This window comes from Coffea eugenioides, unplaced genomic scaffold, assembly GCF_003713205.1.
Source record: "Coffea eugenioides isolate CCC68of unplaced genomic scaffold, Ceug_1.0 ScVebR1_180;HRSCAF=731, whole genome shotgun sequence".
NCBI classification, from domain to species: domain Eukaryota; kingdom Viridiplantae; phylum Streptophyta; class Magnoliopsida; order Gentianales; family Rubiaceae; genus Coffea; species Coffea eugenioides.
The window spans coordinates 339-22,707 of record NW_020862238.1 but is presented as its reverse complement, the minus strand read 5'-3'; the positions used below and the strand labels follow the sequence as shown (position 1 = coordinate 22,707).

At 39.2% G+C, this 22,369-nt stretch overlaps 2 protein-coding genes and 1 pseudogene across 2 annotated transcripts; 1 reads left to right on the top strand and 2 right to left on the bottom strand.

The window, feature by feature from the left end:
• Positions 1–458: 458 nt before the first annotated feature.
• LOC113755882 lies at positions 459–3,861 on the bottom strand. The gene is made up of 3 exons (XM_027299746.1): positions 1,904–3,861; positions 1,132–1,869; positions 459–1,077 (listed from the first exon to the last, which is right to left on the bottom strand). The coding sequence occupies exons 1-3, from the start codon at positions 3,859–3,861 to the stop codon at positions 459–461; spliced, it is 3,315 nt and encodes a 1,104-aa protein (XP_027155547.1).
• A 920-nt stretch (positions 3,862–4,781) lies between these two features.
• LOC113755879 lies at positions 4,782–9,187 on the bottom strand (annotated as a pseudogene).
• Positions 9,188–14,541: 5,354 nt separating this feature from the next.
• On the top strand, positions 14,542–21,625 carry LOC113755880 (gamma aminobutyrate transaminase 3, chloroplastic-like). The gene is made up of 18 exons (XM_027299743.1): positions 14,542–14,865; positions 15,519–15,655; positions 15,881–15,965; positions 16,043–16,115; positions 17,034–17,131; positions 17,215–17,307; positions 17,774–17,847; positions 17,956–17,994; positions 18,070–18,158; positions 18,239–18,315; positions 18,427–18,501; positions 19,968–20,099; positions 20,178–20,265; positions 20,369–20,447; positions 20,729–20,819; positions 20,911–20,989; positions 21,110–21,225; positions 21,345–21,625. The coding sequence occupies exons 1-18, from the start codon at positions 14,794–14,796 to the stop codon at positions 21,417–21,419; spliced, it is 1,572 nt and encodes a 523-aa protein (XP_027155544.1). The 5' UTR covers positions 14,542–14,793; the 3' UTR covers positions 21,420–21,625.
• The last annotated feature ends 744 nt before the right edge of the window (positions 21,626–22,369 follow it).

Sequence of the window (22,369 nt, the reverse complement as noted above, 5' to 3'; positions counted from 1 at the left end):
ATTCATTATTAGAGGCCCTAAAATCGAATCTCAGAGCGTAGGCCAGCTCTTCATCCGCAGGACTGATCAGGAGGAGTCCGGCTCCACATCCTTCCCTGCTTGATGCGCCGTCCACTTACAACGTCCAGACCTGGATCTGTTCGTCTGCAGCCTTGTGCCTTCTTGGTCTCGGCAGGCCTCTCCCTGGCCTGTCCGATCCTTGACCGCTTCCTGGTCTGCTCGACTCAGCTGTTTCTCTGGCTGTCCGAAAAAATTTATACGGAGAGATCTCCGACCTGCTCGAATAAAAGCTGTTTCTCTAGCCTGTCCGAGACCTTGACAGCCTCTCCCTGGCCTACTAGCCTCGGCTACCTTCCGGCCTGGGCGACCTCGGCAGTGTCCTCTGGGCTGCCTCGGCCTCGGTTTTTATTTAGTTTTTTTTTTTTTTATTTTTTTTTTTTTTTTGTATTTACTACCTACTAGCTTGGACGACGCTCCGGCAGTGTCCCTCCGGCCTGTAGGGCTTCGGCTGCTTGTCTGGCACGTACGTTCTTGGCGGTTCCTTTGGCCTCCCCGACCTTTCCTACTTCTCTAGTCTGGTCGACCTTAGTTCTGTGTGATCCAAAGGAGACGCCTTCTACTATGAAGTCTGCCAGGGCTTGGGCTTTGATTACCGTCCTTGGCTGGTATCCGAGATCGTACTCCGACAGCTCTACAGCCCACTTCACCATTCGCCCCGAGACATCGGACTTAGAGAGGATCTGCTTCAGGGGCTGGTCCGTTACCACTACTATGGGGTGAGTTTGGAAGTACGACTTGAGCTTCCGAGCTGCATGGACTAGCGTCAAGACATATCGTTCTACTGCCGAATACCTCGCTTCGGCCCCCTGCAGGGCGCGACTAACATAGTATACGGGTTTCTGGACCTTGTCTTCTTCTCGTATCAGCACGGCGCTAACGGCCTCTTCCCCCACAGCTAAGTAGATGAACAAGGTCTCACCCTGCTCGGGAGAAGTTAGAGCTGGCAACCGAGCCAGGTGAGCTTTTAATTCATCGAACGCTCTCTGACACTCGGGGCTCCATTCAAATTGCGGAGCTCTTCACAAGGTCTTGAAGAAAGGGGAGCCCCGAACTGCCGATTTAGACAAGAACCTGTTCAGAGCCGCCATCCTCCCAGTCAAGCGCTGAACCTCCTTGATGTTTCGGGGAGGAGCCATGTCCATGATGGCCTTGATTTTGTCCGGGTTAGCTCTCACCCCTTCCTTGGAAATCATGTAGCTCAGGAACTTTCCCGACCTGACCCCAAAGGTGCATTTCTCGGGGTTTAGTCGCATTCGTGAGCTTCGAAGGACATCAAAAATTTCCCTAAGGTCTGCGATGAACTGCTCTTGAGTCCGGCTTTTCACCAACATGTCATCCACGTAAACCTCCATATTTCGGCCGATCTGGTCTTTGAACAATTTATTAACCAACCTTTGGTAGGTTGCGCCTACATTCTTTAGTCCAAACGGCATGGTGACATAACAATAAGTGCCGTTCTCCGTGATAAACGAGGTCTTCTCTTGATCCTCCTCGTCCAGGGTTATTTGATGATACCCCTTGAATGCGTCCAGAAAACAAAAAATCTCGTATCCCGAGGTTGAGTCCACGAGCTGATCAATCCGTGGGAGGGGGTAGCAGTCCTTTGGGCAGGCCTTATTTAAGTCAGTGAAGTCCACGCACATCCTCCAAGCTCTTTCTTCCTTCTTGACCAGCACTGGATTAGCCAGCCAGGCCGGGTAGTAGACTTCTTTCACGATCTTAGCTTCTAACAGCTTGCCGACCTCACTCCTAACGACCTCATTTCGTTCAGGCGCGAAGCTCTTCTTCTTCTGTTTCACAGGTTTTCTTCTGTTTCACAGGTCAAGCGTTAGGGTCTACGTACAGCTTGTGAACTGCTAGCTCGGTGGGGATTCCTGGCATGTCATCCGCGCTCCAAGCAAAGAACTCTGCGTATTCTTCTAAAAGGGATTCCAGAGAGCTTCGGGCCCGTTCATTGAGGCAGGTGCCGACCTTGACCGTGCGTTCAGGTCGGTCAGGCCCGACGGGCTGCTCAATCAGCCCTTCATCCGTCTCTAGTCTCTCCCTTTTCTCCATGGGCTCCCAGGGCTCTAAGCAAACAGTCTGGGCTACCAATTTCTCCTTGCCCTTGAGAGTTGCAATGTAACAGGCCCTAGCTACCTCCGGATCTCCGAGCACCTCAGCTACCCCAGCTGGAGTAGGGAATTTCATGCTGAGATGCAAGGTGGAACAGACAGCCCGGAGGGCGTTCAAAGTGGGCCGTCCCAAAATCATATTGTACGATGAGGGCTCTTTCACCACTGCGAAGTTTACTGGCACCGTTCGGCGCTTTGGCGACACCCCCACGGTGACCATGAGAGTTATCATTCCCTCGGGTCTTACCGGGGGGCCAGCAAAGCCGATCAATGGAGTCCGGACTGGGACGAGCTGTCCGTCATCTAGCTGCAGCTCTTTAAAGGTCTTGTAGTACAGCACATCAATAGCACTGCCATTGTCGATGTATATCTTTTTTACCTTGTAATTGCAAGTGATGACCTCTATTACGATAGCTTCGTGATTGTTGGAGGCCAAAGGCACTGTATCTTCTGGTCCGTAGATAATCTCCTCGTACATTTTCAGCCGTTTGCTCGAGCTTTCTCCGCTGGGAGGGGGGCGGTTGTGCCGCTGAGCTGTACGACTATCCCCTCCAACTGGTCCTCCTGCAATAGTATTGATCACCCCAGCCAGATTTTGAGCTTCCTGCTCGGGAGTTCGGCCACGAGGCCCTTGAGGTCGGTCGCGGGGGTAGCTCAGGTGATCTGATTTGGGCCTCGCCCGTCGCTGGTCAACTCGTTCGTCACGTATGAACTGCCCGAGGTGGCCTCGCTTGATCAACTTCTCAATGTCCGTCTTGAGGTAACGACAATCCTCCGTATCGTGTCCCACATCTCGGTGGTATGCACAGTATAAGCCTTGGTCCCGTCTGCTTTTGTCCCCGGCCAAAGGTCGGGGAGGTCGGGAGAGCCCCTCTTGCTCCATCACCGCGAGGACGCGAGCTCGGGGGGCCGTGAGGGAAGTCCAAGGCTTATCTCCCCCCGGGGGCCGACTTCTAGGCAGGCGGTCATAGATATTCTTTCGCCCCTGGTCACGTCGCATGTCTCCCTGGTCGGTATTCCTTCGGCGTTTGTCATCCCTCTGTCTTTCCTGCGCGCTCTTCAAGCGATTGGCCTCCTCAGCATTGGCCTTCTCGTGAGCTCGGTCCAGCATCTCCCGAACTGACTTGGGAGGTCTCTCTACGAGCTCAGTGTATAACTTCTGCTTCCGCAGCCCGTTGATGAAGGCAGTCATGACCACCTTGTCGTCTCGGTTGCGGACCTGGAGGGATTCGTTATTGAATCGCACCATGTATTCGCGTAGTGACTTCTCAGCCCTTTGCTGGATAGTCATGAGGTGTGCAGTGCTTTTAGAGAAGGCTCGTGAAGAGACGAACTGTGCTGAGAACAGCCGTGCGAGTTGGGTAAAAGACCGGATCGACCTGGGGGGAAGTCCCTGGAACCACTGCCGGGCCTTTCCCTCCAGGAACATTGGGAAGGTCTTGCATCTGACCGCATCTGCGGCCATTTGTAGGCGCATCTGCGTCATGAACGCGAACAGGTGGTCCTCCGGATCCGTAGTTGCGTCGTAAGATTTCATGTTTGGAATTTTGAATTTCGCGGGCAGCGGGTAGTCCTCAATATCAAGCACAAAGGGGGAAGCAATGTACCTGTCAGCCTCAGGGTCCAACAGTAGGTCCAGCTCATCCTGTACTTGTTGTCGCTCTTTCAGGGGGGAGAGTTCTCCCATTGAGAACCTCCGGACAGGCTCCGGGTGTTCAGTTCGGGAGTTCTTGTGAGAGGGTTCTACGACCTCGACCTACTCACGCGTGAGTTCCCGGCGCGCCCGCTTGGCCCCGGGCTTGGGACTCCCTGTTCGGGACTCTGACAGGTCTACTCCCTGGACCTTTAGTTCCTTGTCCTGATGACCTCCCGACTGCTCTTTGAGGTAGTTCATGATCGCCTCGAAGATGGGCAGGTTTTTCGCCACCGTCTGAACCAGCTGTTCAGGCGGGATTCGTGAGGGCCCCGCCCCTCCTTCTCCAGGTGTTGGACCCCGATGGGGGTTTTGGGGGCCGCTTCGTTCGGTCCCCTTGGATCCGTCAGCGTTCCTCTGAGACCTAGTTCTCGGCATGATTCGCAAAGAAGAATAACGTGTTCCCACAGACGGCGCCAATTGATGCGACCGCCAAGAACGCAGTCCGAGCTGAGCTGTAGTGTCCGAGCTGGTGGGACCTGGCTATGACGAGAGGGAAGATCTGCACGGGCTGACCTGTAAAGAGAGAATACCGGCAGGACTCAAGTCCCCGGAATAACTCCGACGAGCAAGTCAGCGGGGTTTATGAGTAAGACAACAGTAGGGGGTACTGTGAATGGCATACCTTGAGTCATCGAGTAGTGACGTATTTATAGGCTTGATCAAGTAGTAGTTTCCATGTAGAAGTAGGAGTCCCCTTAGGGTTCGAAGTTTTCTTAGGGTTTCGTACAATAGTTCCGGAAGGTTTGGGGGCGGCGTCCCACCAGGCCCATCCGCGGAGAGGCGGCGGCCAGGACCGGGCTGCTCTCCCTTAATCCGAGCTGACACGCTGGGGCTGCGAGATTTCTATCACCGACCTGGCGCGTGCCGTCGGCCGAGCTGACACGTGTCACGCGTGGATTGGCCCCACTACATCAACAATGGACTGATACCAGGGTATCAAAGATCGGACAGATTGTATTCTTCAAAAGATTCAAATACGAATCACAAAAGTCCCTAATTGCTAACAATGGTTGCCTATCCCCAGGTATATTGGCGAACTAGCTCAGCAAAACCCTAACCATCAAAACCTCAATATATATATATATCCAGCCAAGTTGACATCCCGGCTACAACCACGGTGACAAAGTCTGGTGGAAGCATCCTAAACTGCAGCCAAAAACTAGGCTGGCTGAGTGGATTAAAGGCTCTGGGAGGCCATGAAAGCCCTTCAATTTCAGTCCAGATTGAGAACCATGTTGACTAACAACTTGGAGGCCGTTAGAGTGAGATCCAACAGCATAGTCACGATTCAAGTTGAACAAGTGAGCAAAGATTGAGTGGGGAGTCTGGTAACTTGAGGTTTCGGTTGAAGGATTATTGATGAGGATCGACGAGGAAGCGCTACTTATTGCTAGCCATTTAGGATTAGCGAAGGAGAAGGAGAGTCGCAGAGGATAGGCAGTGGTGAGCTTGTTCAGAGAAACAAAGGTAGGCTTTCGAGGGATTAAGGCTTGAGAGGCAATCTTGACCACATAAAAAGCTGTAAGACGAATTTACCCCTAAAATAATTGAGTGTATAGATGAATTTGTCCTTGAAAATTTGAGTTTCTCTCTCCTTGACAGCATAAATAAACAGAATGACCTAAACATTATAGATTTACTAGTTCGATGATATTTTTGGCTAAAAAATTAGTTTAGTGACCAAAAGCAATACAACACAATAGTTTAGTGACATCTTGTGCAGTTTGCTCTTAGTTTTATAACTATGAAAGTAAGTATGGATTAGTTATAAGTGTGGTACACCAACAAAAATGGGTATCATGAATATTTGGATACAACAGCGAAAGCAAGAATCACAAGCATTAGAAAATTATGCCATAGCTAACTGAGATAATAGTGTTCAATGATTCGAGAATTGTACTTGCATGAGTAATTAAGGATACCATGATTTGAGGAGCTTTCCATTATTATTTTCTTGCACACTTTTTTTTTGTGGCATAGTTTTACTTTTCTCCAATGTGTTGATAATCTAAGTAATAAAGAAATTTGAATAGTATCGATAATTGATTAATCTTTCTTGTGGGATCGATACTCAAATAGTCGATGTACTAGTGTACAACCTATATGCTTACAATAGTAGGAGTTTGAATAAAATTAGAGCTTCTCATCAATAGCATAAAAAATTTTCAGATGCATAATCATGATATTAAAATACACCAATCATACTTCGATAAGAATTAGAATCTGGGGAAAGATCATTATGATGAAGAGAAAGATTAGAATTGGCAGAAAGAAGAGTGAAGAATTTACAAGCTTGCATGTTAAATTGATGAAGTTGATTAGTAATATAGCAAGTTTGAATTAAAACTAATGAAGTGGAGGAACAATTCATTCAACATCAATATGTTAATAAAAATCACTAAGGTCCTTCTTGGCAAAGAACTTGGAGATAAACGCAATGAAAACTTGTAAATATGAGATACTACTACTAGTAGGAATGATATCATCAATATAGGAAAGGAGAATAAATATGAAATTATCAGCTTGACTATAGGTAAATCCGTAGTTAAGAAGATATGAACTCAAACGTTGAAACCATGCAAGTAGCTAGGATTTGCTTTAAACCATAAGTGGAGCAGTAAAGGAAATAAATATAATGGGTATATTAAGTACCAATGAAACTTGAGGGTTGTTTCATATATACCTTCTCAGTAAGATGACTATGTAGAAAGGCATTTTTGACATTTAGTTGATGAATGGACAAACTAAAAGAAAGCTAAAGAAAGAACCAAGCAAATAGTAGTGGGTGTACCATAGGACTAAAGGCTTGTGATAATTGATACCCAATTACTTGTATATTCTTGAGAAACCAATTGAGACTTGAACCTCTCAATAGAACCATGAATTTTTTGTTTAATTTCAAAAGTCAATTTGCAGCCATTAACATTTTTACATGAAGGCAGAACTAAGGATGTGTTAGTATTTATGTCCTAAAATTAGAGGTTATCATTATATTTTAACTATTTATGTTTAATAAATGATATTTTTATCTTATCAGTTGTTGCATTTTTATATTAATTAGATAAAATTCTTAGAAAAAACTATAACTAGAGTAATGTAATCATAATGTGTTATAACAGTGAGAAATATTTATTAGAATTTTTTAAAAAACTCTAGTCATAGTATTAATAAAGGGAACACTATGAATATGCATAACTAGTACATACTATGTGTTTTCCTTTTAAAGGAAGTACTAGATCTCATTTACTATGATGTAAAAACATCAAAACTCAATATGTGGATGCTTAATAAGATGATCAAATTCATTAAATTGATCTAAATAGAGATTATCATAGAAATAGTTATTTGAGTGTCAATGATAAATCTCTATATAGAGCATGCATATTAGTGATCTTCTCACTTAAAATTATTCTCTTACGTTAAGAATTCTAACTTTTACTTATTGCCAATGTAATAGAGAATCAAATGGATCACACATATTAAGAATTTATTGTGTGAAATTAAAAGATGTTCAAGTAGGAACTTGAATGAAAAGTTTCAGAAACTTATAGTTTAATTTGTAAGTTAAGATTCAAATTTAGGGTTTAGAAAAATTATACTTGAAAATCTTATGTTACAAATGATCTTAAGTCTTTTAAAACAGGAGTTGTACTAGAAATTGGAATCTAAGTTCTTATGAAAACTGCTAATGCAATTTTTATAAGAATTAGAAAACCAATTCGACTATATATACCCTCTTAGTTTAAATTAACAAAATACATTATCTTCACATAGCAGTGCATAAAATTTTAAAGAAAATTTAGAGAAAGAATGAAGGGTAATTTTGGCTGCCAAGAGAGACGAGATTGTCTCTCTCTCTCTTCCCTACTTAGACAAATTTTCTAGTCTACAAGACTAGGATTTTTCCTTCAAATTACTTCATCTTGTGAGATAAATTTTGGTAGTTAGCTAGCATTATCATAACTTAGAAAAATATACCTAAGGAGTTCTTGCATAAATACTTGTGTAGATTACCATTAGAGGTTATACGATTGGACAATTTTGAATAGATAGCTTAACCTACATGCAACCTTGTTGCAAAATTTAGGAAGATCTTTATTGTATCTTCTTAATATACTCTTAATCACATGGATCTGCTTAAAAAAATAAAAAATTTTAAAATTTCTACTACATATGCATGTCTTCCTTACAGGACAAAGTACCATTTTAAAAAAAGAACGTTAAACTCTTCAATTGTGATTGCTCGCCAATGAGGATCTTTGATATCTTGAGAAAAACAAATGGATTCATATAGTAGGTTATTTGATATGATAGAACTGTTGGCAATAAGAGAAGGAAGAATTTTGGACTTGCAGATGCCAACTTTGAGATGATAACTGTAGGATGTTAAGAAGACATTTGTGTATTAATATTAGATGCTATAAAATAACTAGAAGATGCAGAGATAAGGGATAAGAGAGGTGAAGACTTAGACATAAGAGAATCTGACATATATAAATGCAAAAGTAAAATGTAAAGAAGATGAAGAAAAAGAAGTAACAAGTTCCGGTTGACTCTAAGAATTAGAAGATGAAGAACGATCATGGCTCTGACAAGGGAAAACGGAATCAGAAAGAGTTGAAACAATAAACATTTAGATTGTTTTTATTGACATGAGTAATTCAAATCATGGAAAGATAAAGAAGTTAAAAGGCTTTACTCTTCTAAAGAAAAGGCAAAGTTTTCTATTTGGATGACCTAGATGATAATGCCACACGAGAGGCAGCAATTGTTAAGCAAGCAAAGCAACTAGAGTTATAAAATATATAGCGTAAATGAAATAAGATGCAAGGCACCATACTATATAGCAGGGAAAAGATTGGTCCCTATCATGTTGTTTGTAGAGGAGCAAATTCACAGGGGCCACGTGTCAGTTCGGACATGATGACCTGTCAGTTTGGCCAGACCAGCTCGGACAAGAGGGATGCTAGCTCGCGCATGGCTGCCGTCTCCCCGCTAGATGGGCCTGGTGAGCCGCAGCCTCCGAACTTTTCGGAGCTAGCCGATGGACCCCTAGAAGGACTCCCTCTCCAGCCGGACTCCTAATCCTATAAGGAAACTACTACTCACAAGCCTATAAATACAGCATTACAAGGCAACACAAGGTACGCCATCAACAGCACTTCCCACTGTTACTTTACTCTCAAGCTCTTACTGACTTGATCGTTGGAGCTGCTCCGGGGAACTAGCCCCGCCGTTCGTCCCTTTGCAGGTCGGCTCGCTTACCTCCCATCAGCTCGTCCCTGACCAGCTCGCAGCAGCTCAGCTCGGATCGCATTCTAGGACTAAGCTCAGTTCGTTCACTTTCCTCCCATCAGCTCGTCCCTGACCAGCTCGCTTAGCTCACAGCAGCTCAGCTCGGATCGCATTTTTGGCAGTCGCATCATTGTTCTTCACAAAAGAACCATGGCATTGAAAATTAGTAGAACGATATTATCATGACAAAGTTTACGAAGTGATAAAAGGTAATGAGATGATCGTGGAATACGAAAAACAGTATTAAACTTGAGTTGACATGAATAAGTGCAAAGACTATCCCATGTGTGTACAAGAAGTATCAAGCCATTTCCAACAAGAATTTTGTTAGTCCCACCATATAGTGATGGACTAGAAAGTTTACCAAAGTAGGGTTTCATAAGGCAGTGTTAAGGCAGTGTTAATTGTTTAACCTTCAATTATTAAAGAATTAAGGTAGGTCAAGTCAATGACTTGAAATTGATAAAGATCAAAGGGAAGATAAAAGCTCAACAATTGCCAAATTTCAATTGCATAAAGATAGTAATGTATTAATGTTCCAAAGGTCTAGAGACTAGAAATGAGTTGATGAAAGAGATTCATAGTTCTAAGTATGCTCAAGATATATAAGGACTTAAAGTAGTCCTATTAGTGGAATGGAATAAAGAGAGAGATTGCCAAATTTGTACGAAAATATCTAGTTTGCTAATAAGTAAAAGCGAAACACTAAAGACGGATTGAATTATCTAAAATCTTTACATACTCTTGAATGGAAATGGAAAAATGTCACCTTGGACTTTGTTATGAGTTTGTCAAGGTTAATAAGGAATTCATTATAAGAGATGATAAAGTACTAGGATTATAAAAAGCTAGCCTGTTAGGCTATATTAAAAACACAAGGTGGAGCTTTTACATGCTAATGTCCAACCTCAAATCTTTTTGAAAGAAATCACTACTAACAATAGTCTACACAAGGTGGAGTTTTTACACGCTAATGTCCAAACTCAAAACATTTGAAAGAAATCATTACTAATAATAGGAGTATAGATGAGTTTCTTCTACTGCTCTAGTTGATCCTCTTCGTAATGAGGATCTCCTTTTTCAGCAATGTGCTCCTTAGTACAAGTAGGCTCTTTTTTCTTTCTTTTTTTTGGTTCTTTGATCCTTTGACTTTGACGGAGGTTCGCTAGTTTTATTAAATAGATCCCCTGTATGTTACTTTCTTAAAGTAGTGTTAGTCTACCTCAAGTAGGATTGTTAATAGAATTAGGCTAGCTTGAGCCCAGCTTGATTGGAAAAAAAAAAAAATCCAATGAGTCTTATGTTTATTAGGGTTGCGTGGTGTTTGATCCTTACTATTAACCCCAAATCAAATGTTAGTTGAGTCTAAACTTTGTGAGGTTCAAATTCGATTAACGTCTGACCCATGTATGTATAATTAAATATATAGCAAATATAATAATATATATAACTTATCGTTATACATATTATAACATAAAATATTGATAATTTATATATAAACTTACAATAAATCATAAGTATTAAAAATATATTATATGTAACTATGTATTTAATTATGAGCTTGATTGGGCTCCATTTAAGCGGAAACTTGTATTAAAATGTGAATTGAATTTGAGCCTTCTTATTTGGGCCGGAGTCTAAATATTTGAAAGTTTGAAAGTTCAATTTATTTTATGAAATAAGTTTGGCCTCGTCAAAGATTGACTCATAGAACCCAATTGACAGCCCTAGCCTCAAGGTGTAATATTCCTTTAGCGACGTGCTTCGAACTCAATCCAACAGCTCCTTAAATGTCGTAGGGACATCTTTAGCTAGTTTAGTATGAAACTTCAAGGTCTTGAATCCGTGCATAAATGAAGCAATCATAATCTTTTTCACTCGAATTCTGGTCTTTCATGCTTTCATTAAGAACCTTGCTACATATGACTTCAAGGACTCATTTAGTTTCTGCTTAATATTTATGAGGTGGGTCGAGGTCTTTATGAAGGGCAAAGAAGAGATGAAGCGATTCATGAACTTCTAAATTTGCTCAGGAAAAGATGAGATAGGTTCTGGAACCAAATTTGAGACTTCCTTATAGAAACATAGGAAAGGTTTGGCACTTGATTTGTCGGGAAATTTATACAGCCAAATTGTCGCTTGGAATGTGAAAATGTAGTGTTTGGGGGTCCAAAGTTTTATAATATATAGGAATTGAGCTAGATAATTTGAAGTTATAAGGAAAGGGAAAATCATCAATTTCAGGAGTAAACAGAGAGAGCTTGCAAGTTTCACATGCCTCTTCCTGTGCATGGATCTACCTCCTCATCTATTTGCTAACTTGCTCTGTCCTGAGCAGGGAGTCTTGCATAAGCCAAGCTGGCCTATTTCTATTTGCTCCCTCAAAAGGGGATCTCTTATTTCTTCTTCTCTTCAGGTGATGATCACCCTCTGAGAAAGAGGAATCCTCCTCTCGAGTTCTTCGATTAGACCAGACAGATGGTTCTTCATCTGTTTTATGCTTGCCTTTCATGTATTTCACAAACTCCTCAAACATTCCAATATTGGTCCTAATAAATTATCTTTGTTATGGCATCCCTGTCCTGATTTCTGACCTATTCCTCAAGAGGAGCAGTTTCGGTTGCTAGAAGATCACATTTTGATCGAGTGTTATGGGCCATAACTAGTATATCAAAATTCATAGAATAGAACTATCATTCCCAAAGATAGTGCCAATCATACGAGTAGAAAATCTAAGGTCCCAAGTTGATGGCCTGCAAACTAATAGCAAGCAAGCAAGCAAGATGTCAAGACTGGTCCCTCGATTCTGCTCCTATTCTCAAGTCAGTAATAAACTAAAAAGGCTTCGGGTGGTGATCAGTGCCGTGTTACTATTCATGTACAAACTCTGACAAACTTGACCATAGAATATGTATTCATATGAGATTGTTTAAATATCAAACAAGTAAGAGATACAAGGAGCTCGCGAAGGTCTGTCCTGAGCCAAACCCTTTGAGACTCTAAACCAAAAAATGGTACGTTGGTCATAAATTCGAAAAGAAAAAATGCATATATATACTACGTATGCAAACTTGATAGTATATGGTCGGGTAAGAAAAATGGGAAACAAGTTACGAGCGCATGCAACTCAAGAGTAACTCAGAGCAATAAAAGAGAATAAATAGTAAGAAGAAAGAAATAATGGAAGGATAATAAGCAAACATACCAAAATTAGGCCAAAGCAATGCAATAGATACAAAAGCAAAGAGAAAAAGGCAGTGAATGAATGGAGACGCATTCTATTCTATTTATCCAAACTAGTTCTTTGACGGGACTACACATAATTTGTTGATTTTTTTTTAAAATTTGAAAATCATTTTGTGCAATGAAAAGTCATAGAAAAAATTTTCACTTTTGAAGATGTAAAAGAAATTGGTTTGAAAATGAAAAAAAAAAAAAAGAGTAAACATCTTGTGATGTTAAGAACATTGATGGACAGTGATGACTCATGCATGTGATTTACATACATAAAATAGTTATATACTCAATTCATTATCGAAATATTAATAAGAATTGAGAAATCAAAATTACCTACCAAGACATATGCTATAAAACTGGTCAACTAAAGAGAGCATAGACAGTTAAATTAGAATCAATATTTGTTCAGTGATCACAAGTACAAATGTATAAGAACAAATGAAATGCACAATATTAAGGGAACATATATACCTCGATGAAGAGAGTTCAATTCAATTCTGCCAACAAAAACAAAAGAGATTTTGGCACATATATTAGTTATAATATGTCAAAATTAAGGGGAGGCATAAGTTGGATGGTATGAGAAAAGAGAATGTAAGTGAGAGATCTCGAGTTCAAACCCTCCTACTTACACTATAAAAACATAAATAAAAAAAAATTAAATAGAATAAGTACAAAAAGTAAGAAAAACAAAGTGGATGGAAAAAGGGGATTAATTGTTGTTAGCCAAAAAAAAAAAACACCTAAAAATTGACCCTAAGTAGTAACCAAATGAATTGTGCACCAAAGAAGATAGGATTGAGTGTATAAATACAAGATTTAATAAAATAAAAAATATATGAGATATTAAACATACATTGATGTCGTACATGATTGTTTCAATTAAATTAAACTAATTGGTACGGAAGAGGTGGCTTTTTTCCACCTGTTACTTGGGATGATTGACATGCTAGTTAAAGGAATGATTGAAGGCATAAATGATTGAAAGAAATAAAACTAATTGAGATAATTAAATCTTTTGGTTAGGCTTTTTTTTTTAAATATAATGCACCCGAGTGCGCAAACACACATAGATACATATATATATATATATATATATATATATTTAATAACCTTGATTTCATGAAAAGCCTTGATTGAAAGAAATTACTAAGTCGAATTTGATTGATAAAAAAATCAAGAAAGCAATTACTTATTTGGTAGGTTGTTGAATGGGCTATTCTCACATTCTGTGCCCACATAAAACGATTTTTGACTTGTAATAAGTTGCTAAGAAATTGGATTCCCAAGAAGAAAACATAATAAATAATAGAGAAATTTAAAAAACTATAACTAATTATACAACTTAAATAGATCAATATGAGTCATATGCTAAAAATATGAAATACAAAATTATCAACATTTTAGAAGTAGTAACAAATAACAAAGCCAAAAATTTTAGTAATAGCAAATTCTAATTATAACCAAGCCAAACAATAAGCCCACAAAAAGTGATTGGAGAGAATTAAAAATAAGCCCACAAATTATTAAGTTTATTGATAAAAAGATTTAGTAAGGCATAATCAATACAAATGTATATAAGATAGGAATTAGTAAAATGATTAAAAGTTTGCTATGAATAAAAGAGTGAAAAAGGAAGGAAACTAGTTGTTACAAAATAAAAAAGAAGACAAAACAAGGAAATCAATTTGTCGATTGAAATTTGTTATAAATAATGAAGTAATGAATTATAAAAAATAAATAAAAATTGTTGAAATTCTAGTAATAATAACTTCTAATAATGCAGAGCGGAGATGGAGACACAAATCTATTATACTGATCGAAATGATCGGTTTTCGACTACTGTAGACTGTAGAATCTTGTCCTCATTCGTATTGCATATACCACATGCAAAGCTGATAATCCTAGCAAGTAATAATAAGTGATCAAGATAGAACTTGAAGGGGGGACCCAAATACTTCGGAGTTCGGAGTCCTCCTCCTCCGTTACTTATTTTGTTGTGTACTGCTAAAAGGGACCGGTTATGTGATCTTAGCACTTAGCAGCAGCAGTAATTACTACTGATTACCTACCACACAGGAAAGGATAGTTGTAGGAGTATTTAACCCAAGCCATCGCTAGCGCTCGTCGGTCGTCTGCTCTGTTCCTCTTGTTTCTTTCTTCCTTTCTCTGCTGCGTCTCTATTGGCATTCTCCCCTCCTTGTCAGTTGTCACTCCTCCAGATTAATTCATTTCTACCTTGTCGTCTCAATTACATCTTATTTCTGATCCTCCTCCTCCCTCCCTCCGTCCCAAGTTTATACTACAAACATCTGCTCTTTTAAGCCCCCCTATCAATTAATAAAGAGAAAGGGTAGGGGCAAGGATTCAATAGAGAAAGAAAGACAGAGAATGGCAAACGTGGTCAACCGTCTCCTCCTTCGATCCACTCTGCAAAAGGCCACCGCCGCCGCCGCCGCAAAGGTATCACCATCTCTTTTTCTGCCTCTCTCTACATCTCTCCTTAAACCTTTCTGCCTTGCTTTGATGATTGACATGTTGGTATATTCCTCCTAGCACGTGTTATATATACACACACATGTCTATACTATGTATTGTGGATGGATAGGAGTTTGGTTATTACTCCTATATATTGGGGATTCCCTTTTCTTGAATGCTTACTACTACGTACTTTACTTGCTTGTTCATCATCAACTCTCCTCCTTATGGGCTTCTGCATTTTCAAGCTGATCGACTTTATTTCTGCCTGCCTCCCTTTCTTGTCTTATTTTACTTTTTCTGTTCAGTCTTGAGATAGTAATCAAAACCAGAAACCATAGCAACTCAAAACCCAGTATTCAAGTTTGTCAATCTATGGTTCCTTGCCCTAAAACTAGCACCCAGATAATCACGTTCGCTGCTAGATGTTCTGTTAGTGTATTCCTAACACATTTTCCGACTGACTTCCAAGCTAACATACTGTCCTTAATGCTAAGGTTCCCAATTAGTATTATTATTTTTTCTTAATCTGAGCTTCTGTCATGGCTGCTGCTTGTCTTTTACCCCAAAAGTAAAAATAAAAATAAAAATAAAAATGAGGGAAATACTTTAACAAATGCAGCTATTGGGGTATGCAGGTTGGCTTTCCTGTCGTAAATTGTACGCCAGTTGCAAGCAGGTTGCAGGATCACATTACTCAGGCTCCCTCCCAGAATAGATGGAATAGTACAGAGGCAGCTGCACAGAAGGATGTTTCTGCAATTGATGATAAAGGGTAAGTATACATTTCCTTGCTATCATTCTCCTCCTCTTTTTTCTCCTTTCGTTCTTCTCTTCCACTGCTGCGCATAAAACATCGCTTATGCCTCTACTTGTTTCCTTTTGTTTGAGTTTCTTATATTTGTTCTAGTTGCTCTTTTCTGCATTTTATATTCTTATTATCTTGATTCGCAGAGGCCGAAATTGGTATCTTATTAGCTTATGTTCTTGAGTTTTACAGTTTCAAGGGCCATGAAATGTTGGCACCCTTCACAGCTGGTTGGCAGTCCACTGATTTGGATCCTCTGGTTATCGAAAGATCTGAGGTAGGGGCCTTTGAAAGATTTTAGTTTCATTTATTTCATATGTCACTTGTCTTGACCTTTTTCTTCTCAATTTACAGGGTTCCTATGTCTATGATGTTAATGGTAAAAAATATCTAGATGCTCTGGCTGGCCTGTGGTCCACGGCTTTAGGTATTCAGTTGCCAATGTTATCATTTTCTTTACGTTTGCTTTTATACCGGAACCTGTCCCTGTGGTCTGCCTGTCTTTGGTTTCTCTATGATGAAACTTACTTGCCTTTAGTGGCTAATCTATATAGCAATGTAGCAATCCTGAATATCGAAAAATTGCAGAATTATCCGTCTTCATCAGAGAAATGGAAACGTCTAAAAATCAGATTCCTCCTTTTAAGTCCTATCAAAATTTTTCCTCTTATCTTGTTAAATATCCTAGTCGCAAGTGCCTATTAGGAATAGGTTATCAAGAAAGACTTTTCTTGCTAGTTGTTGCTGCTTAAGTTTAAATGAGAAGCCAATATGTTAGCACTGTTTAATAGTCAGGAAAATGCTCAACTCACAAAATTGAGGTGGGGCAAATGCTCTGTGCAGACCATTTCCGGATGACAATTCACAGTTGTTCTTGTTCATTATTTTGTGATGTTGATGAAGTAAAATAAACAGAATTCTTTTGTTCCACAGTAAAGAATTTCCTAGTTCTCAGTAGTTACTACATCCTGTAAGTTTTATATCAGATGCAGAGACCATTACCTGAGTTGTCTTAGTATTGTATTCTGAAGATGTTCTTTTGTATATGTTCTCCACAATCATATGGTTTTCATGGCTACATCGAAAAATGATATGACCTGTCACAATATGGTAAATAGTTGGATCCAATGGGGATCAACTTTAGTCAAGAAAAATGTGTATAATCCTGTTCATATATGTGAATTCCTATACGTGGTTTACACATGTACCTACCTAAAGAATGTATACCATTTCCCCTTTCCCCCAAACATTCCCCCATCTTTTTTATCTACCAATATAAGCTTTTCACCGGAATGTGGACCGCGTGTCTTAAGCTTAATGTCTCAATATCCTTGCAAACTCGCAGGTGGGAATGAACCTAGGCTTATTGCTGCTGCTGCTAAACAACTAAACACCTTACCATTTTACCACTCCTTTTGGAATCGCACAACAAAACCTTCTTTGGTGTGATAATCTTTCTTTTGGTATGCTAACTCTTTTGTTTGTTGCAATATATGTTCTGCTAATTTACTTTAGGGGATTTGTAGGATCTTGCTAAGGAGCTCATAGAACTATTCACCCCTTCAACAATGTCAAAAGCATTTTTCACAAATAGTGGATCAGAAGCAAATGATACACAGGTTCTCTTTTTGCCAAGAAGCTTTTCAGTAAATTGTCCTTCACTTGCTGCTTTCATCTTTTTGAATAGTTTGCGGCACCTTAGAGAACTTGGATTTCTATTTAATACATTAAGTAAACATCAGTAGTACTCTGGAAATTCATCTGCAATATAGGAAAGATACAGCTTCTATGGAAGTGTCAGAAGAAGTGAAAAGGCAGAAAATTAAAAGGCTGGGGGTTGCTTGAAAGATTATGGTATCTGCTGTATTTCTTTGTCATCATGTTGTAAATGAAGATTGTGATGTCCATTCTTGAAAACTACTCCATCACCTCAGAAATTTTTAGATCCCATACAGATGCATTTGTTCATCGATGGTAGCTTTGTCAAATATAATGGAAAAAGGCAAAAATTGCTCTGGGGACCAACTTTGTTCTTGATTTTATGTTGTAAGCTGAATTTTTCACATTTGTCCCGTGTGCTTGTAGGTGAAGCTAGTGTGGTATTACAACAATGCCCTAGGGAGGCCAAACAAGAAGAAATTCATAGCTCGATCAAAATCGTAATCTGACTGCTATACTTTTTTCTTTTGGTCACACTTTGCATAAATCTCGTGCATCTGCTTAGGAGAATATTACTGAGTTTGCTTTAACTTTTCATGTTTTATCAGATACCATGGATCAACTCTAATAGCTGCAAGTCTGTCAGGGTAATGACAAATCAGTGTTCGATTACCAAGTTGCTTAATGTTTTACCCACCCCCTAATGCTTTTGCTTTTTCTAGTCTTCCTGCTCTGCATCAAAAATTTGATCTGCCGGCTCCATTTGTGTTGCATACTGACTGTCCCCATTATTGGCGCTACCATCTTCCAGGTTATTGGTTAGTTACCCTTGTTTTGTTTTATCTTCTCTGTTCCCTGATATAAAGGAATTTTTTTTCGGTCTCTTTTCAGGTGAGACTGAAGAGGAGTTTTCAACCAGGTTGGCCAATAACTTGGAGGCTCTTATCCTCAAAGAGGGACCTGAGACGGTAACTGGGTGTTATTTATTTACATTTCCTTGCTACTTGTCGTTTATGTTTCTGTTTCATTTGGTGCTCCTACAAATTTTGGTTTTGTTACCTACTAACTTGTCATTTCAGATTGCTGCTTTTATTGCTGAGCCTGTCATGGGAGCTGGGGGTGTTATCCCTCCTCCTGCAACCTATTTTGAGAAGGTTGGCTTTTTTTCCTATGTCTTAAGTTTGTGTTAAATTATATGCGGTTGTAAGAAACTGAGTTGCGTACTGAGTGAAGTAGGTTAGTATTCCTCAAATTCATTTCTCCATGCAAGAAACATGAAAGAAAGCTATAGAATGACTTGATTTTGCCAGTTAGCTCATCCAAATGCATGCATATATAGGTCACATATTTCATTACCAACTGGTATCAATATCAATAGGCTCACATCACACTCAACTTTTCATGTAGACTTTTCAACATTTCAGCAATATTGGTTAGTAATCATTGTATCAGTGATAGCTATTACTTTTTACCATATTAGAAATCAAGAACTAGTTTATGTGATGAACATGTGGTAGCTATCAGCATTGGAATTTCATGCACATAGGTCATAAAAGTACAATCCAACTGTAGAATTTCAAAATGCAATATACACAAAACTAAATTAAAAGGTAATAGTCTAATTATAACATTAGGTGGTCCTTGACTATATATGTATTTTTATCTATTATGTATGTATTGGCCATTAGGTATGCATTAATTACATTATTAAAATTGAAACAATTATTGGTCATTTATAGTCTACTAGTGCAAAAAGCACATGTTAAGAAAAAAATTAAGTTATTGTTAGAAGTGTTATTTGTTTGTTGAAAACAAAAACACAAGATATCTATATTGTTTTTTGCAAACAATTAAAAAAAAAGGTTATTTGAAGTTTCAGAACTTTAGTAGTTATCTTTAGTGAATCTTTATTTTTGTGAGGGTAAAATTGGAACAATAAAAGATGACAAAAGAAAATTTTAACACCAAACTGATTCCTCATGCTTTATATGTAGAAAGATGTATGTAGATTGATTTAGCATGTAGTAGTCTTGCATTAACATATTTCGTAAAACTCATAGATTCATCTAGCATGTTTTATCTACAACATATGACTTTTTTGCATGTATGCATTTTAACTCGCATTTGTCATCTTGGCCATCTTTTTTTTTTTTAAATTTAAATTTGGATTGTGATTTTTATTTTTACTTTTGATGCTGTGGTTGTGCAAATGCATCTTAGAGTTAGACATGCTTGCAGAGAACCATTGGTTTCTTGTCTTCCACACACTTTGTATTGCTGTCTGAATCAATTTTGGTTAAAAGTGTTTTAGATCACGCCTCATTGAAGATTTTTGTCATAAAACTTCCAAGATAATTACCTACTACAAATTGAGACTGGCTTTTTTGACTGATACTACAAATAGAATGTTACTCGCTGGTAAAGCATTTGTTATGTGGTTCCAAGTAGGATAGCCACTTGTTCCCCTCTTTTCAATCCTTCGGGCAAAAGTTACAGACTCTTTGTTCTTTCTTTGTTTCAATTATCACAAAGATTTAACAATTTCTTTTGTGTAAGCATGCAGATTCAATTGTTTCAATTATCACAAAGATTTAACAATTTCTTTTGTGTAAGCATGCAGATTCAAGCTGTTGTCAAAAAGTATGACATTTTGTTCATTGCGGATGAGGTAATATGTGCATTTGGAAGGCTTGGGACAATGTTTGGCTGTGAAAAGTATAACATAAAGCCCGATCTTGTGTCAATGGCAAAGGTATAACTAGACAAGCAGCAATTATGGCATGACCAGTCTGTATCTAGACAATAATACATTCTGTTAATTTTCATTCAGGCTCTTTCTTCTGCATATATGCCAATAGGAGCTGTCCTTGTGAGTCCTGAAGTTTCAGATGTCATATATTCACAAAGCAACAAACTGGGTATTTTCACGTTGGTCTTCGAATGCAACTGAAAATATTCTCCATTACGTTTCATTGCTGATTGAGTTGTCTCACTTCTTTTCTTCTTCTTTTTTTTTATAAGGTTCTTTTTCTCATGGATTTACTTATTCTGGGCATCCTGTATCTTGTGCTGTTGCTCTGGAAGCAGTCAGGATCTACAAGTATGATTTTCTGGTTTTTTACTCTTTGATCTCATCAACAATTTTCTTTAGCAATAAATGTATCTGTAGATGCCTGCTTTGTGAATCTTGATATACGTATGGTTCAAAAAAACGTAAAAGGGAGAAAGCCGATATAGTAGGATGAGTTTCAGATTTGTCCATGCCTTGAACCAAATTAAAACCCATTTGTGCCCTGATTGTGTGGTCTCGTGTCTCTTAATGAGTGTTTTTGTACAATGTTTTATGAAGGAAATGATTCAAAACTTTTTAATTATTTTCAGGGAGAGAAATATTGTTGAGCAAGTGAATAAGATAGCCCCTAAGTTTCAGGATGGCTTAAAAGCATTTTCAGACAGTCCCATAATTGGGGAGGTACACTTTTGCCTCTAATATTCCCATCGATATATATATATGAAGATTAGAAATCTTACTATTGATATGTTTCCCTGTGCCACTTCTGCAGATAAGGGGAACGGGTTTAATCCTTGGAACCGAATTCACTGATAACAAGTCGCCTAATGATGCCTTCCCTTCTGAATGGGGTATCTTCTTCTGCATGCATCTTGTGCTTCTTTTGCTAATTTGAAAACATAAGGGTTGAAGGACAGAATTATGGTTCAGGTGTCTGAGGTTTGCAATTTTTTCCTAATGCTTTTTGTTAGGTATTGGTTCATATTTTGGAGCACAGTGTGAGAAACACGGTATGTTAGTACGCGTAGCCGGTGACAACATACTGATGTCTCCCCCTTTTATCCTGACTCCAGGTGAAGTGGATGAGGTACATTTTTTCTCAGAAATGACTCCAGGCTTTGTTTGCGAGGACTTCGAGGGTGTGTATACGCTTTTAGTTATTAAAAATTCGAACTCAATTGAACAATTTAATCTATCTGGTTTCAGTTAATTGGCATCTATGCTAAGGCACTTAAGGCTACCGAAGAGAGAGTGGCTGAACTGAAGGCGCAAAAGAAATAATCGACCGCCCGCCTGCGATCAGAAGATTGTGAAAAATTTGCAATGCCCCTCCCTATGTAAAGTAAACTCTTTTATCGACTGTTTGTTTGGTGATGTATTATCCTAGTATGAATATTATTGGTGTTTTGCATGAAAATAATCGAAGCATCATTCCTGATACCGTTTCTTCTTTCAATCCTATTTCATCAGTTGAAGTTTTTCTTTCACCTGTCATGCCTTTGAGTTGCGACGAAGTTTGCTAAAGGTAGGCTTGTTGTATTCAAAACCCTTAGTTTCAGCACCAGGAGTGAGATTTCTTGTGCAGAACATGGGCTTGGTGGCTGAATGAAATACATGTGTAGCTAGCTGTATATACTGGGAGTCCGTATCCACCTTGTAGGGGATGGAGAACAAACCCTTTGATTTTTGAACAGGATATTTTGGATCGGTTAACCACGATAATAAAAGCGATGATCATATTCATCATCAGAAGGTTGGTGTGACTGTGCAAATTCATAACAATGCCATAATTTTAAGACAAAAAAGGGGATATTAGTATATTACCCCCATTGTAGGAAATGAATAAACAACACACGGATGAGATGATGCCTGGCATCACCAGAGGAATTGAATTGGATCTCTTCTAAGGCTTGGCGTCTTTATCAGCCGTCCTCCTTGCCCGCCTCTTTCTAGAGCTCATGGATGACTCGAAGCCTCCATTACCAGAGTCGTCTTCCAAGTCCCTGAAAGATTTCTGCATGGTACGAGTGAGTTAGTTAGTTAGGAGGAGTATAAAGATAGATTGGAAAAAAAAGGGAGTACGGAAGCTCCTACCTCTCTAAGCTCGGCGAAGCTCACGGCATAGAAGGTAATAGCAGCAGCTGCAAGAATTCCCAGTACAGGAAGCGCTACCTGCTGAATCCCATCCATCCATCCAAAATCCTCAGTTTGCTTCTCACAGATAAACACGA

Bases quoted from the DNA above. Each gene is read 5' to 3' on its own strand.
- LOC113755882 (XM_027299746.1), bottom strand. From the start codon at position 3,861: ATGGGAGAACTCTCCCCCCTGAAAGAGCGACAACAAGTACAGGATGAG. The intron at 1,870-1,903 runs GTACGTAGACCC...CCTGTGAAACAG, and splicing joins GAGCTAGCAGTTCACAAGCT to AAGAAAACCTGTGAAACAGA. The intron at 1,078-1,131 runs GTTCTTGTCTAA...GACCTTGTGAAG, and splicing joins AGGATGGCGGCTCTGAACAG to AGCTCCGCAATTTGAATGGA.
- LOC113755880 (XM_027299743.1), top strand. From the start codon at position 14,794: ATGGCAAACGTGGTCAACCGTCTCCTCCTTCGATCCACTCTGCAAAAG. The intron at 20,100-20,177 runs GTATAACTAGAC...ATTTTCATTCAG, and splicing joins ATCTTGTGTCAATGGCAAAG to GCTCTTTCTTCTGCATATAT. The intron at 20,820-20,910 runs GTACACTTTTGC...CCACTTCTGCAG, and splicing joins ACAGTCCCATAATTGGGGAG to ATAAGGGGAACGGGTTTAAT.